Here is a 16,110-nt window from a genome sequence, read left to right on the forward strand (position 1 = left end):
GAAAATTAACAAACAAACAAAAAATTAAAAACTATTAAAATTAAGATAAAAAACATTTAAAAAAAACTAGAAACAATTAAAATTTTAAAAAATATAATATTTTCAAATTTAATGAAAAAAATCAAAAAACATTTAATATATATATATATATATATATATATAGATTTAAAAATAATAAAAAATAAAAATAAAAACATTGAAAATTTTGTATTAAAAAATTTAAAATTTAAAAATTATATTTGACATTGATTTAAAATTTCTATTTAAAGGAAAAATAAAAAAAAGCTAAATATTTTTTATTAACAAAAAAAATATATATTTTAAAAATATATATTTTAAAAAATATATAAAATTAAAAAATAGATATAAAACTTAAACTGAAAAAAAAAAAAAAATAGAATTAACATATTTAAATATATATATATATATATATATATATATATATATATATATCTATTATTTTTTTATTTAAAAAAGAAGACAAAATAGTCGGCCACTGCTCAACCACCCATGGGGGCACGGACTTGGGCAACGGAGCTGCACACAGCTCTGTCGCCCAGGGTCGCGGCCCCATGGGCGGTAGCCGAACTTTTTGGTTTTTTTTTTTTAAATAAATTTTTTTTTCCAAACATGTTAAATGTATTTAAAAAAAAATTAATGTTAAATAAAAAAATTAATGTTAAATTTTATATATATATATATGTTTTAATTTTAATTTTAAATTTCTTTTATTAAAATGTAAGTTTTAAATTTTTACATGTTTTTTTTAATCTTAAATATATGTTTTTTAAGATTTTAAATGTTTTTTATTTTTAAAAAATTGAAAATATATGTTTTTTCATTTTATTTTAATGTGTATGTTTTTATGTTTTTAATCTTAATTTTACGGAGTTGTCTATAATGCGACTTTTTGGAGATTCCGGTGACGGAATCCGGCGGAAGAAATTGAGGTTAAATCTTGATTTGTTGCAGTTAAAATGGTTTTTTAACTGCATATTTGGATTCAGCACCCTGAAAAACCCCTGGGACGTTTTCGTTGTGCAGAAACTAGCTATCAAACTTGCGATTCCAATAAATTCCTGCCGTATTTCGACCGGAAAAACCCGTCGGAAAGGCTTTCAAAAAGTCGTGTTATAGACAACTGCTAATTTTAATAGTTTTTTAGATTTTTTTTTTTTGTTAATCTAGTTTGTTTTTATTTTTATTTTTTTAGTTTTTTGTTAATGTGTTTTTAAATTTTTCTATTTTTAGTTACTTAATTTTATAGTTTTTTTTAACTTTTTTTGTTTTTTTTCCAAAATTTTTTATGGTTTACGAGATAATTTTTTTTTTACATTTTTTATGTTTTTTTTTTGTCTTTTTTATATGTATTTTCATATTTTTTTTCTTTTATGTTAGAAAAAAATTGACATAAAATTTTTTAAAGTGTACAAAAATGTAACATTTAAAAAAAATATCCACACTTAATACATTAAAAAATTTAAAGTGTCAAAAATTGTTAAATTTAGCAAATAATTATTTACATTTCATACATTAGAAAATTTAAAGTAAAAAATAGGTCTTTTAAAAAAAATTCCTGATGCAGAATTACCACTTTTTTAAATTAGCATGCAAATCACTAACATTCTAAAATGTAATGTACATAAAAAAAAAATTAAAGTGCCGAAAACTATGCTCTAAAAAAATATGTGTGTTCTGCATCGTCCCTTTTCAAAATCAGATCACTTTTTTGCTATCTCTACGAAATGAGTAACAGTATCAGTTCCTCTTTCAAAGTTTACATTGTTGGAAGCTCATTTCTCTGTATGTATTTTTACGAGAGTCAATGTTGGGTCCCTATAATACTAGTGATTACCCCATTACTATTGTAGTTATACCCCTTATTTATATTGTTGTGCCCTTATTACCCGAGCTGTTTTCATAACAGTCAACTTCCATATTTTCGCATATATGGAATTTGAATTCCTTATATGCATATATTGAAGCATTTATGGATATGCTCATATAACGAAGTTATCTTCCGTATATGTGCATTTATGAAAGTATGCTTCCATAAATGCACATTTAAAGAAGTGGGTCTCCATATATATGCATATAAAAAAGTGAGCTTTTGTGTATGTGTCTCTGTATGTTCATTTCATTTACTTAATCATTATAAACGACTAATTTAGTCATTGTATATTCATTTTATTTGTGTTCATTATTAATCAATGTAAAATAATAATTTATATTTGTGTTCACATCCATCTGGTTGTTCAACTGGTTCACATAAGAGATTTGAAGAGTTATAGTTAAAGAGGGGAAAATAAACCAAAGTGTAGCCTCCAAAGTTGCAAACACCTTCAACTGTGAATTCACCTACCTCTTCAACAACCTCCAAGCTTTATCTACTATTCTTACGTCCATGGAAAATATCTCCAAATAACCCTCTCAAAACCAAAATATCCCTCCCCCTTCCAACGCAATGCAGAAATTAATTCAGAAATTAGCACCTAAGTTTCATTGAGTAGTAGTGGGAGTGAACCAATGATAGTGGTCGTAAACACAATGGCTAGTCACTATAATGAACCTTTATTTCTCAATCATGAGCAAGTCACTAAAATGAACCTTTATTTTTTAGATGCGTTGGCTTTTAGTCACAATCAGGTGGCTAGTCATGATGAACATTGATTTTTCAGTCATGATGAGAAATGATTTGTTATTGTTTTATAAATTATTATTTATGTTGTGGGCAATTATTGATTTAGGTTGAAGAATTTGGAAATTATTTGTTTTAGTAGTTATTTATTTAGGCATAATTTTTTTAGTAATTATTGACTTAGGTGGTGGGAAATGGCATAAAAAAAATTCCAATAAGAAAAACACATCATTTTTGTACTAATATTAATGCAAAGGTGTAATTTACATCATCTAACATATATTAATTGTGTTTCACATTGATGACATGATATTTTAATATGTGCAACACCTAATGTTCTAGCAATATCAAAATCTTCATAGGATTCAAAATAATTTCATAAGAGTCTAGTACTGCTATGTTCATAATGTACGTTCAAACTAGATAAACAACTTAATATCCAAGTTAAATATTGGTATCATAAGTTCACTAATGGATATGACCATGATAATAAAAAAATGTAGATATGCATGAAAAGCTAAGTCTTCAACTAAAGGAAATGTGTCCTCTACTAATTAACCAACACTTCTTTGCAAGTATTTTTCATATTGTATTTGACCCAGTTGTAAGCCCTATCCCATTTTGGATAATCTATTAGTCTTTGAAATTAATTCTCTATGAATGTGATCAAAGGATATAAGCTTGAAGATTCTAATCAACTCCATAACTATAATCATCCACTGATCCAATAAATGAGTGTTTAAGGAAGTATAACCTTTCAGCCAATCTATAACAACCTTTGAATGTCTTGTGACTTGTAAGTTTAGATTATTGAAGTGACATAATTAAAATGACTAATATAAACGAATGATTCATATTATTGTATTACTTGTTAGATAATGGTATTTTTGTTCCTAGACTAAAATAGACATTCACGTTAGTCATTTTTAGTTGTATTACTTATTATCTAGTTGTATATTTTAGCTCGACAGAAAATTAGTCATTTATGTTCGTCATTTTTAGTTCAAGGGTCGCTTAAGATTGCTCATTTTTTGTAATATTTCATTTAGAAAAGTTGCGTTGACTAACTTTTTTAGTCACCTAGTTACTAATTTCTATATTTTCTACTAGTGATGGAAACCATATTTTACAAATGCACAAAAAAAAAAAAGCCTAGTTTCATGAATATGCATATACAAAAGTTTTCTTATATATATGCATATGTGGAACCGCTTCCATAAATACACATTTATAGAAGCGAGTTTCCTTATATATGTAGATACGAGATTCAAATTTCATAAATAGACATATATGGAAGCACTTCCATGCTTGCACATTTTTGGAAGTCCTCGCCCATATATGTGCATTTAAGGAATTTAGCTTTTGTATATGTGATACACAGAAACTAACTTCCAAATATATGCATTTAAGGAACTCAACTTCAATATATGCTTGTATATATGGAAGTTGGACTATGTAAATGTGCATAAGTAGAAGCTAAATTCTATAATGGTGGATATATGGAAGTTGGTTTCCATATATGCATATATACGATGTCAACGTCAATATATAATCATGTACAAAATCCTACTTCCATTAATGCTTCCATATATGCTTATATACAAAAGCCTACTTTAATATAGGTGCATCTAGAGAAGTTAACCTCTATACATGCTCATATACATATGTCTACATCTGTAAATGTGTGTTTAAGAAAACACACATATAAAAAAACTAGCTTTTGTATATGGGTATAGATTGAGACTCACTTCTATGAATACACATTTATAGCAGCATGCTTCAATCGATGCACACATACAAAAAATCGTTTATGAACATATCTAGAAATGGAAGCATTATGTACAAATATAGAAGCATTTATAATCAAAATAATTATATTATTATAAAGTAAGTGGATTAAAATGTTTTTAGAGAGAAAATAATTCAAATATAATCAAAATAATTATATTATTATAAAGTAAGTGGATTAAAATGTTTTTATAAAGAAAATAATTCAAATATAAAAACAACAAATTATTTGTGAATTTTTTTTTTTAAATAGGAAAAAATTATAGAGAGAAAGACGTACTCTAACTTATAAACAAAATGGTCTTTTTCATTACATTTTTTGTGGTTATTTATTTTGTAAAATTTTAATGCTTAGAAAATTGTACGACTAGATTCTGGTGAAAAACTATTTCATTATACTTATTTATATATATATGATAAGATGTTTATTTTTTATTTTTATTTTTTGGTAGATAAGCACCCACAGGGAATTTGAACCAGTGACCTATAGCAAAGAGTGCCTTAACAGTGCACCCATTCACCGTTAATCCAAAATCCTATAGGCGATAAGATATTTATTATTTTCAATATATTATATTTTATTATTTTTAATTATATTTTATTATTATTTATAATTTTAATAATTTTATAATAAAAATAAATATATTATTATATAATCTTCCCATATATTTAATAAAATAAATAAAATATCAATTTTATAATATTTAATTTATAAATTAAATTAAAATTTTGTATAAAATAAATGTGAAGAGATTATTCAAAACGAACCATAGAAGTTTGAAATAACGTAATTCATTTTACACCATTTGGCCCTTAATTATAATACAAAGTACAAAGTTTTTAAACATAATACATGATGTGGATACACAATATTATGATAAATTTGATTATTCACTAGATGGTTATGTTAAAATATGTTTTTTTAATTAATTTAAGATAAAAATGTAGATTTTATAAGGTTGAATGAAATGGGCAATTCTTGCGGCAATAAGCTTCAAGTTTATGTTTTAAAATTTAACTTATGACTGGTATATCAAAGGAATATGTAATTGGAATTAATGGGTATTTTTATTTTGATTCTTAAATTCAAGAATATTTTTATTTTGTTTGTTATTTGTAAAAGTAAATTGAGATGTTTAGTTTTAACAAATGAAGCCTAACTTCTTTCTTTTAAGGCTTAATTTCTTTCTTTTAGCTTCTTTAATTATTAATAAGATTTTATCGTAAACCTATTTTTTATCATTAGGGAGTCTTTTATCTAGTATAATTTGTAATTACATTGAAGTTATTTTTTGAGCGAAAATTTTTGCCTTAGAACTTGGTTATTTTTTATCATTAGGGAGTCTTTTATCTAGTATAATTTGTAATTACATTGAAGTTATTTTTTGAGCGAAAATTTTTGCCTTAGAACTTGGTTATTTTCTATAGTGTTTATATTTATTTTAAGTTTTTTTTTGAGTTTTTTATTAAAATTTTATGTTATTTAAATTGGGTTTATAATTATATATATGGATTCGATATTTTGAAAAATCTTGAGGTATTTAGATAATGGTGATTTCACAACTTAAACTTATGATTCCAAGAAATCCCTCTGAGATGGTAGGAAAATTATACCAAAAAATAAACCAAAAAATATTTAATTTAGGTTTTTTTTTTTTGGAGTTTTTTATCAGAATTTTGTGTTATTTGAATTGGGTGTATGATTATATATATGGATTCGACACTTTGAAAAACCTTGGAGTATTTAGATGATGGTGATTTCACAACTTAAACTTATGATTCCAAGAAATCCCTGTGAGATGCTAGAAAAATTATACCGAAAAATAAACCAAAAAAACTTCCAAAATGTCTAATAGATTAACTACGAATTTATTTTATCCAACATTTAAATAGATATTCTCAATAAATAAATCAACTTTATTAAAAATTACATTTATAAACAAATCCCGTGAACAAAAACTAGAAAGTATCACTATAGTAACAAATTTGAGTCTATCAATTTATTAAAAACTAAAGTGATAGATAATCACAACTAGTGACTAGAGCTTTATTACAGAGGAATACATTCTACAATGTTTAGGAACACATTTGACTATATTGAATGGGTAGATGACCATTAGACACGTCTTTAAAATCATGAAGAAGTTTCAAAACCCACAAACAACTGAAATTAACAAAGACAAGCAGTGTATAGCTTGGTAATATTGGCAATGTGAGGTATATAAATATAGTTAGAGAATCATGTTTCTATTATATGGTGAAATGTAGCTTAATAAATTTTCACAACAATCCAAAGAGACAAATTCGTAGATTAAGACTATTTCACATTGAATCTATTTCATGGATTGGAAAAATAGATAAACTCTCATGAAAACAAATAGAACATGTGTAAAGGAGGTGCTATACCTTGTTGACCTATATCCCTACCTTGCTAGTCTTGGTGATACACTACTATACTAACCAAATGGATCACTATATCCCTACCTTGCTAGTCTTGGTGATACACTACTATACTAACCAAATGGATCACTATATCCCTACCTTGCTAGTCTTGGTGATACACTACTATACTAACAAATGGATCACTATATCCCTACCTTGCTAGTCTTGGTGATACACTACTATACTAAACCAAATGGATCACTTTCTATCAATGTGGATATTTCCCTTGCTAGTCTTGGTGATACACTACTATACTAACCAAATGGATCATTTTCTGTCAATGTGGCTATTTCATGATTTGATATTATGACCCAATCTGTTCCAATATTTTCCATATCATCCATCTTGCAATAAAGAATGAAATACAATGACTGGGCCATCTACTAGTTTCACTAGCAAAAAAAATTCTCTCTCTTAGAGCAAATCATGTGTTTTTAAGCTAAATTCCATTTAATTTTTCAATATTTTTTTTATTCTTAAATATAATTTGTTTTACATTAGATTTTAATATTCATATTTTCTTATATTATAACAAGTGTAATATGCAGCCTTGCTATTTAGTACTTGCTACAAAAAATAGTTAATAATTTTAAATTATATATATATATATATATACTAGTTGTCTTTAGTGAGATTTTTTGGAAGCTTTTCCAGTGGGTTTTTCCGGTTTAATTTTTCTAAAATTTGGCAGGAATTTATTGAAATCACAAGTTTGATAGGTAACCCCTCTACAATCAAATTATCTTAGGGGTTTTTCAGGGTGTTAAATCCATATATAGAGTAAAAAAAATAGTTTAATAACACAAATCAAGATTTTACCTCAAAATTTTAAGTTGAATTCTAACACCAAAAAGTCCAAAAAATCGCTTTAAAAACAACTCTGATATATATATATATATAATTTTAATAAAAATATAATATTAAAAACTAATATAAAAACTTTTTCATCTAATTAAATTAATATATTTTGATTTTGAAACATTATAAAAAAAAAATATTTTAAATATATAACAATATCAAAATTATATTAGTAAAAACACATTATTCATAACTGTGAATTCATTAAACACCTTAGGCTTTTAACTAACTAATATTATATATATCATCCAACACATTATTTTCTATCTATCTATTTATCTATCTATCTATAATTAATTAATTGTTTTCTTGGCGGTTCTAATTATGATATAATTATTATTTCATATTTAATGGTTAATGCTTGAATTTTCCAGTTAAAGTTAACTTAAAATTAATATATTTAAAAAATATAGTACTCAACTCACAAAAAAGTCATTCAATTATATATTGAAAATGCAGATGTTTAGACTATAACAAATCCCTTTTTGAATTTGAGAGAAAACTGAGGTGAATGAAAAACAAGAAAATTCACCTTATTTCATATTTAATGGTTAATGCTTGAATTTTCCAGTTAAAGTTAACTTAAAATAAATATATTTAAAAAATATAGTACTCAACTCACAAAAAAGTCATTCAATTATATATTGAAAATGCAGATGTTTAGACTATAACAAATCCCTTTTTGAATTTGAGAGAAAACTGAGGTGAATGAAAAACAAGAAAATTCACCTTAGTCAGGGAAAAATACATAAGAATTCGATAAGATAAAAAGGTTCGGGAAGACGGAAGTGGGTATGACAGTGAATGGATGAATAATTAGTTGTAAACACTTCCGTATTTAGTTGTCCAAAGGGAGGTCACGCAAAGCATGTGAATATTATGATGACTTGGGTGGTTTATGAAGTAGTAGGCGCTATTTACGTGGCTTTTTTCTTCTTGTTTCCGAATATTGAATGGTAATCAAATTCAATCAAATATATAGTTTAATTTATAAAAGAAATTACATCTATAATAATATTGCATTTAAAAAAGCATTGATTCATAAACGCCTCCCACATGTTAGTGCCTTTACACTTGCAAAACATTTGTTTAAAGGATAAGCACACCCACTTAAATGGTTATTAAATAGCCACGTGGAGGGTTGGGCACGTTTTCCCAACTGATTTAATTATGCTTCATTATTAATAAGCTGTACGTATATGACTTGTCAACAATGGTTATGAAATTTGGCATATGTGGATTTTTTTGTTATTTTTATTTTTTTAAATCATTTTTAAGCCGAGAGTTCTATTTAAAAGTCCTTAAAATTAATCACATCTTGTGCCTGAACTCATTAGAAAATAGGAATTTAAATTGTATATATATTTTTTTCAAAATATTTAATTTTTATAAAAAATAATTGTTTAAAAATTTTGTAAATTAATTAAAAATCAAAGTAAATTAGACTAAAAATTAAAAATTAAATGCAATACCAAAATATTATATATATATATAACTATTATAATCACTTTTTCTCTATATTTTATATAAATTTTTAAATTTTTAAATGCAATACCAAAATTATATATATAAGTGCTATTATAATCACTCTTTCTCTATATTTTATATAACATATGAATGGTCCACATTGTATGAATCTAAATTTTTAGACACATCTTCATGGTGTGGGATTTGCTTCATGTGACTCTCGAGTAACATGGATGATGGGGGATTTGTTTGATATGACTTTCAACTATCAATATGGATGGTACTGGATTTGCATAATGTAATTCTAAACCTTCAACATGCATGGTGTGGGACGTGTGGGATTGTAATTCTTATAATCTGAATTATACTATAGAGATAATTTGTTTCGAACATGTTCATAAAGACACTATAACACATTAAAGCATTATAACACATTCACATCTTACTGACGTAATCTCATTTCACACTATATTCTTATTTTTAAACAAATAAAATTGATTATATATATGTATATACAAATAAAATTGATTATATATATATATATATATATATATATATATATATTTTGATTATAAAAAGTTGAGCAATATGGATTAATTCTAGGATTGAATTTTTTTTTTTTTCCAAATTTGATATGCAGAGCCGAAACCAAAACATTATTTGGTAAATTGAGGTGGACTCAAGCGAAAAGATTGACAGCGCTGAAGGAATTAGCAAAGAAGCAAAAAAAAATCTCATAAAACCCAACTAACCAACTCTAATTCATCAATGAATTCCCCAAAATGCTCATGGAGGAGGACAATGAGAATATTGGACAACCAATTACTATGGAGGAGATAGCCATGGTCTTTTGATTCTTTTCTAGAGATAAATGTCCAAGGCCTGATGGTTGGATGGTGGAAATTTTTCTCTATTTCCTGGAACTTATGGGAAAAAACATACTGGATATGGAGGAGGACTCCAGGAGATCACGGTTGGTTACAGGAGAAATAATTTCAACCTTCATAATGTTGATTCCGAAGAAATCAGATCCGAAATTTTGTCAGGATTGTTGCTCTATCTCTTTATGTAATATCACTTATAAACTGATATAAAAAATAATTGCTTATAGAATCAGAGAAAAACTTTCATTCCACACATATACAAAACAATTTGGTTTTCTTCGGAATTGACTTATCCAAGATGCGGTGACAATGGTGCAGGAAAGCATACACACCAGAAAATCTAGGAAGAAAGATGCATTAATATTCAAGGTGGACCGAGACAAAGCATATGATTCAGTGGATTGGAATTTCCTTTGAATGATATGAACTAAGATTAGTTTAGACGTGGAAAATGTGGATTAGATCATGGCATGTGTGACATCAATTCATTATGTTGTACTAGTCAATGGTACTCCAATGAATTTTTTCAGGGCAGGTAGGGGTTTTCGATAGGGCTCCTCCCTATCTCCACCATTCTTTCTGCTAGTGATTGATGCACTGAGCAAAAAAATGAAGCGAGCAAAGAAAGAGGGCTTCTTCGGTGGATTACAGGTAACCAAAAATGTCAATGTTTCCCATCTTTTATTTGTGGACGATGTGTTCATATTTGGACAAGTATCTTTGCCACAATGGAGGACTCTTACAAATATTTTCAATAAATTTTGGGATGCTTTGGAAACAAACAGGTGGTTGTTGAGATAGCACAATTATTTGGGGTGTCAACTATGGAGCTGGAGGAAGGATTTATATATCTGGGTTTTAAGTTGAAACCAAATAGCTACAAAATAAATGATTGGAGTTGGCTCATGAGTAAATATGAGAAGAATATGTCTCTCTGAACTCACATATGGCTATCAATTGGGGGCAAGGTCACACTAGTACAACCCATTCTTTAACATATATCCACCCATTGGATGCATTAATACAGACTGCTCAATAAGATAACCTAGAGGATAAAGGTCATTTTTTCAAGATTCATTTAGTCTGCGGTAAGTGGAGGGAAGAAATTTCACTTAGCTAGTTTGGACATAGTCTCAACAGGAAAAGAATATGGAGGTTCGGGTCTGTTGGACATCAAAAGCTTTAGTTGGACATTAATGACCAAAATGTTATGGAGAGCGATAAAGGGAAAAGGAATCTAGAAAGTTTAATTAAAGAAAAATATTTGTATAATACGAACGTTGATGAGTGGGAAAGAACTAATAAGGAGTTGAAGAAACAAGGTTCATATATATGGAATGGGATTGTAAAAGTAAAAATTTGGATGGTAAAAAACCTCCAATGGCATTTTGGGAATAGTGGCATGATTTTGGCGAGAAATGAACCTATACAAAGCCTTGCAAACTATAGACTATCTGGGGTCTTATTGACTCATTGCATGCAAAGGACATATTTTTTCTCGCCCAAGTTCTTGAACATACATAGGATCAACTTTCCTACCCTTTATGGAAGAATACAGATCAATTAGGCCTTATGGAAGGACATACAATCTGTTGGAAGCAATATATAACCAGCCTAGCCATGACAAGAATTATGTTGGATGATGAAGAGGATGAACTGATATGGAAGGGGCCCACCAAGGAGGGATAATTGATTGTGGTTGAAGTGTACAAATACATATAGAGTGAGTTATAAAGGAACATGTCCAGATGTTGGTTTCAGGAAGCGTGGCACAGATCGGTACAAATGAAGATCACCATTCTCGCATGTTTGACATGGAAGAACAAAGTGCTCACATGGGACAATCTGAGCAAACGTTGTATCCATGGTTTGGGTTGTATGTTCTATAGGGAGATAAATGAAAATGGGACACGCATATTCATTAAATGCCCCTTATCCATTGCAATTTGGGCACTGGTCCTCAATTATTTCGACCTAGACAGAGGGCGGTCTTTCAACTCAGTCGAGGATTGTATAAAGTGATGGTTTTGATGCATGAAAAACTATAAATTTCTCTCTGTTCATCATATGGGGTATATGGCATGCAAGAAATAAAAATATCTTTGAGGACAAAAGATTGGACATTAACCACACTTCTTCTTGCATTTGTGTTGTCTATTTGGAATATGCTAAACAGTTTGGGAGGACTCTAGTTACCTGGAGTTTGATTCCAGAAATATTAAAGGTGCCCATGCCAATAGGACAATTTGATGGGGCTTCACAATAAGGAAAATGTGGATGTAGGGCAGTTATTGGCATTAGACATGGCGAGAAATATCACTTCTATTGGTCGGGAGGAAGATGCACAAACATAAAGGATGAGATTATCAGCCTGTGGGGACTATTACAAAATGTAAGCGTCTCCAGATTGAAAACATTTCTATCACAGGAGACTCAAAATGTGTCAATGACTGGATTAATGGCAGGGAAAACATAAACACCCTTGATTTAGGAAATTGGATGTAACACATTAATGCCATCAAGAAGACCTTCAATAAGATCAACTTCACCCTTTCATACAGGGAATTCAACTCTGTGGCAAATGCCCTACCAAAAAAGGTTTTGATGGTGACTCCTAAATCCATTTATTACTATCACTAGAAATGTGGAATCCTTCAGGAGGAAGGTCTCCTTCCAATCCGATAAAGAAAATACAAGGAACATGGAAAGTCTGTCAGTTGTAGCGTGCTCTATGGCAGATACATAATAGTACATATGTAGTTGAAGCTATAAATAGATCTTAGTCAGTAGTTATATGATAGCTATATGAAAATAGCACACTCAACATTATATGAATCAGTCAACATCTGATGTTATTATTGATGTGAAAAACTTTATTATAAGACTAAATGTTCTTTGACCTCTGATGCTTTGATCCAAGATTACCACAAATATGTACTAGTTTTTTGTTTTAAATAAAATCCCGACATTTTTTCTTTCTTGGAAAACATCTATATTATATTTAGTTATTAATTTAATAATAAATAAATATAAAATATATTTTTAATGGTTTATATAAGAAATTAAAAAAAAAAACAAATAAATATCCAATCAAATTTAATCACTGTTACTTATATGTTTTTTTAAAACATACAAGTATATAAATAATAATTAAATTTATACACTTCCCATCTATATCTTAAGGCATCCTTTACATATCTCTTATCTCAAGTGCATATATACATGACTCCATCATTACTAATCACCATATTAATTTCTATTAGAATATAAACAAAAATCATCTCAATTATATAGAAAAGCCTCGTAACAATGGAAAGAGTGGCAGTGGCAACATCCTGTCCTTTGATTGAAAAGAGTACCTTTCAAAAACTACCATGGATTCCATGACCGGATATTTTGGAAACCCTGAAAGCAAAAGGACATTGCAGAAGGACATTGCAGAAGGAGGACATTGCATTTTTGTTGACATCCTTTATATCAACTTATGTGGAAAACCTCCTTATATATTGAAGTTACATCATCTACCGAGGCAACTTCAAAATCCTTCTGTGATACTGGGAAGATTAATTTTATTCATGCAAACAACAGATAAACACCTGATAATAATAACATAATTAACAACCTTCTGCATGCTTATTCCAATAGGGTGGAGACGTGGTTGCAAATAAAAAAATTTCAAGTGGGAGTTAGAATATTTCAAAGAGGTCTTTTCGATGGATCCCTGTTAGAAATTGTAATTACTCCCGCATGAGGAGTTGGCTAAAATTAGAGAGTTAGTTAACTGAGCGTTGCATGTTGAGTGTTGAGCGTTGAGCGTTGAGTCAAGTCGAGTAATGGATGAAGTGTTAAGTGTAATTAATATTTAGAGTGTGAGTTAACTGAGTTAAGTGTGCGGTTGCATGTCAAGATATTTTAGACAAGTCGCTAGTTGGAAAAGGTTAAATACCCTTCACCGGGTTCATTGTAAGTATCAAGTTATATGTGATAAATAGAAGAACCACAACTCGTGTGAATTTTGTGTGAATAATTTATGCTTTGTCTTCTCCGTCTTTCCAACAAATTGGTATCAGAGCTAAGATCACAAAGCTAGAAGATTTCAAGAATGAGAAAGCCGCTGCTTGCAGAGCCATAGTATGTGAAAAAAAAAACGTTCTTTTTTGGTCATGGAAAGAATCACCACTAATCTTTCAATATTTTTTGCACAGTCACCATGCACTAATATCAATCCACAAAAGCATATCAATGCACAATTCATATACCCTATGGGGTTTTTTGATGGGGCTACCCAAAAGAACTCCTGCGCATGTGGATTTTGCACTGCTATGACCGCTGATTTGCCATATAAGGTTTACTGGAATAGTGGTGGTGGTAACAATACCAACGCAGAAGCATTAGCACTTTGGGGGCTCCTGTGGTTCAACAGTTTCCTTGGAAACCCCATTTTGCACATTTATGGAGACTCGAAGATTATCATTGATCAAGTCATGGGGAGGGCATCCATCAATAACCCCATGCTTCAGGGATGGCTGGAAAGGATCAAATTTCTATGGCAACTACACGGCTGCTCCACAATCCAACATATTGGAAGGAATCTGAACAAGGAAGCAGACAGATTATCCAAGAAAGGCTTACTGGGAACGATTGGCAAATGGTATTTGGAGATCACTTGGGAACAATACATTTTTGATATGGGCGACTTTCCATTTCCGGGTTAAAAGACTATCTTCCTGTTCACACTCTTTTTTGTAATTTTGGTATATATGTCTATAATCTATTTCCTGCTGCACATTGAGAGAATGTGGCATACAATCATGACTATATATGTTTTGATGATATAGCTTCTTTAGATGTATAAGATATGTTGAAAATGTCTCTTAATTGTATTGATCTTTTTTTATCTTGGGCTTCAGGTGGTGATCAGAACACACCATATCCTCTTTATCAAGTGATTTGGGATGATCATAATCAATCTGTAGAAGGTTGACTTTACTGTCATATAGTTTATCTATTAATATATCATCATGCTTTTTTCTTACTAAAAAAACAAAACACATTCCTCTACCAAGCTAGTGGATTTTTTTAACAAAATAAGGCTGCAGCCTAAACCCATCAAGATTAAACCGAAATATAAAAGCTTATTTGTTGAAGAAAAAGTAGTTTCGTAGCCGCCTCTGCCTCCGCTTCCGCTGACAGTGGCTGCGGCTGCTTTGAATCCAATCAAAATAAAAAGGAGTCGAAGAGGGGCGTTAGTCTGGCCATATAGCGAAAAGGCCAAACTTAACCGAGTGAGTGTCGTAAGTGGATGAGACACGTATCCACCACACCGACGCAAGTTAAAGATTTGAGATATTAAATTTTGAGAAATATTTTTGGGTCAAAGCTTTGGAGTTTGTTGGGATTTATAAACCCATTTTTCTGAAAAAGTTGTCATGAAATTGAGCACTCCCATGATCAACCTTTCCCTGGCCTTGAAAAGTAACGCGTGAAAATGTAAGAGTCAAAGTCTCATTTCAAAAGATGATTCGAAAGTGTTACGAATAAGGCATATTATATTAAAAAGCTCTTTTAAAAGGGTTTGAAGATTTTTATTAAGCAAGGAAAAGCCGTGTCGGCCTGGAGTATGCCGTAAAACTGCTTCTGCTTGGCTAAGAGCTCGTCTTCCTCGGACGTAAGGAAACAGGTTAACGGCCCAAGACCCAGAGGCATCTGGCAGGAGTGAAAGCCTACTCCCTTACGGACCACCAGCGGGTTATTACAGGTGGCGTGGTTTTCCTTGATAACAGTGATGAGTCAAACCGACATTCGCGGATAGCAGCCAGAGATGGCTGTCCTCACTGTTGGTTTGACACCTGAGTTTGATAGGTTTTGCCACCTTCGGAAAAAAAAAAAAAAAAGAAAAAAAAAAAAAGGCTTATGAGAATTTTAGAAGGCCTACTTTGAAGTTCTTTGTGAAAGGGATTATTTCGAAAAAGAGTTATTTATAAAGAGTGGAAAATTGAGTATAAAGGTTTATAAAAGATTTTTTTGGTATTT

General features: G+C 29.6%; 1 protein-coding gene across 1 annotated transcript; it reads left to right on the forward strand.

Annotated features, from left to right (window-relative positions):
- Nucleotides 1–14,339: 14,339 nt before the first annotated feature.
- Nucleotides 14,340–14,792, forward strand: LOC149239198 (uncharacterized). The gene has a single exon (XM_089369787.1). It carries the CDS (start codon nucleotides 14,340–14,342, stop codon nucleotides 14,790–14,792), a length of 453 nt encoding a protein of 150 aa, XP_089225913.1.
- Nucleotides 14,793–16,110: the final 1,318 nt, after the last annotated feature.

This window comes from Pinus tabuliformis, chromosome 8 (genome assembly GCF_031772625.1).
Source record: "Pinus tabuliformis cultivar Carrire ecotype Pingquan chromosome 8, CPIR1, whole genome shotgun sequence".
NCBI classification, from domain to species: domain Eukaryota; kingdom Viridiplantae; phylum Streptophyta; class Pinopsida; order Pinales; family Pinaceae; genus Pinus; species Pinus tabuliformis.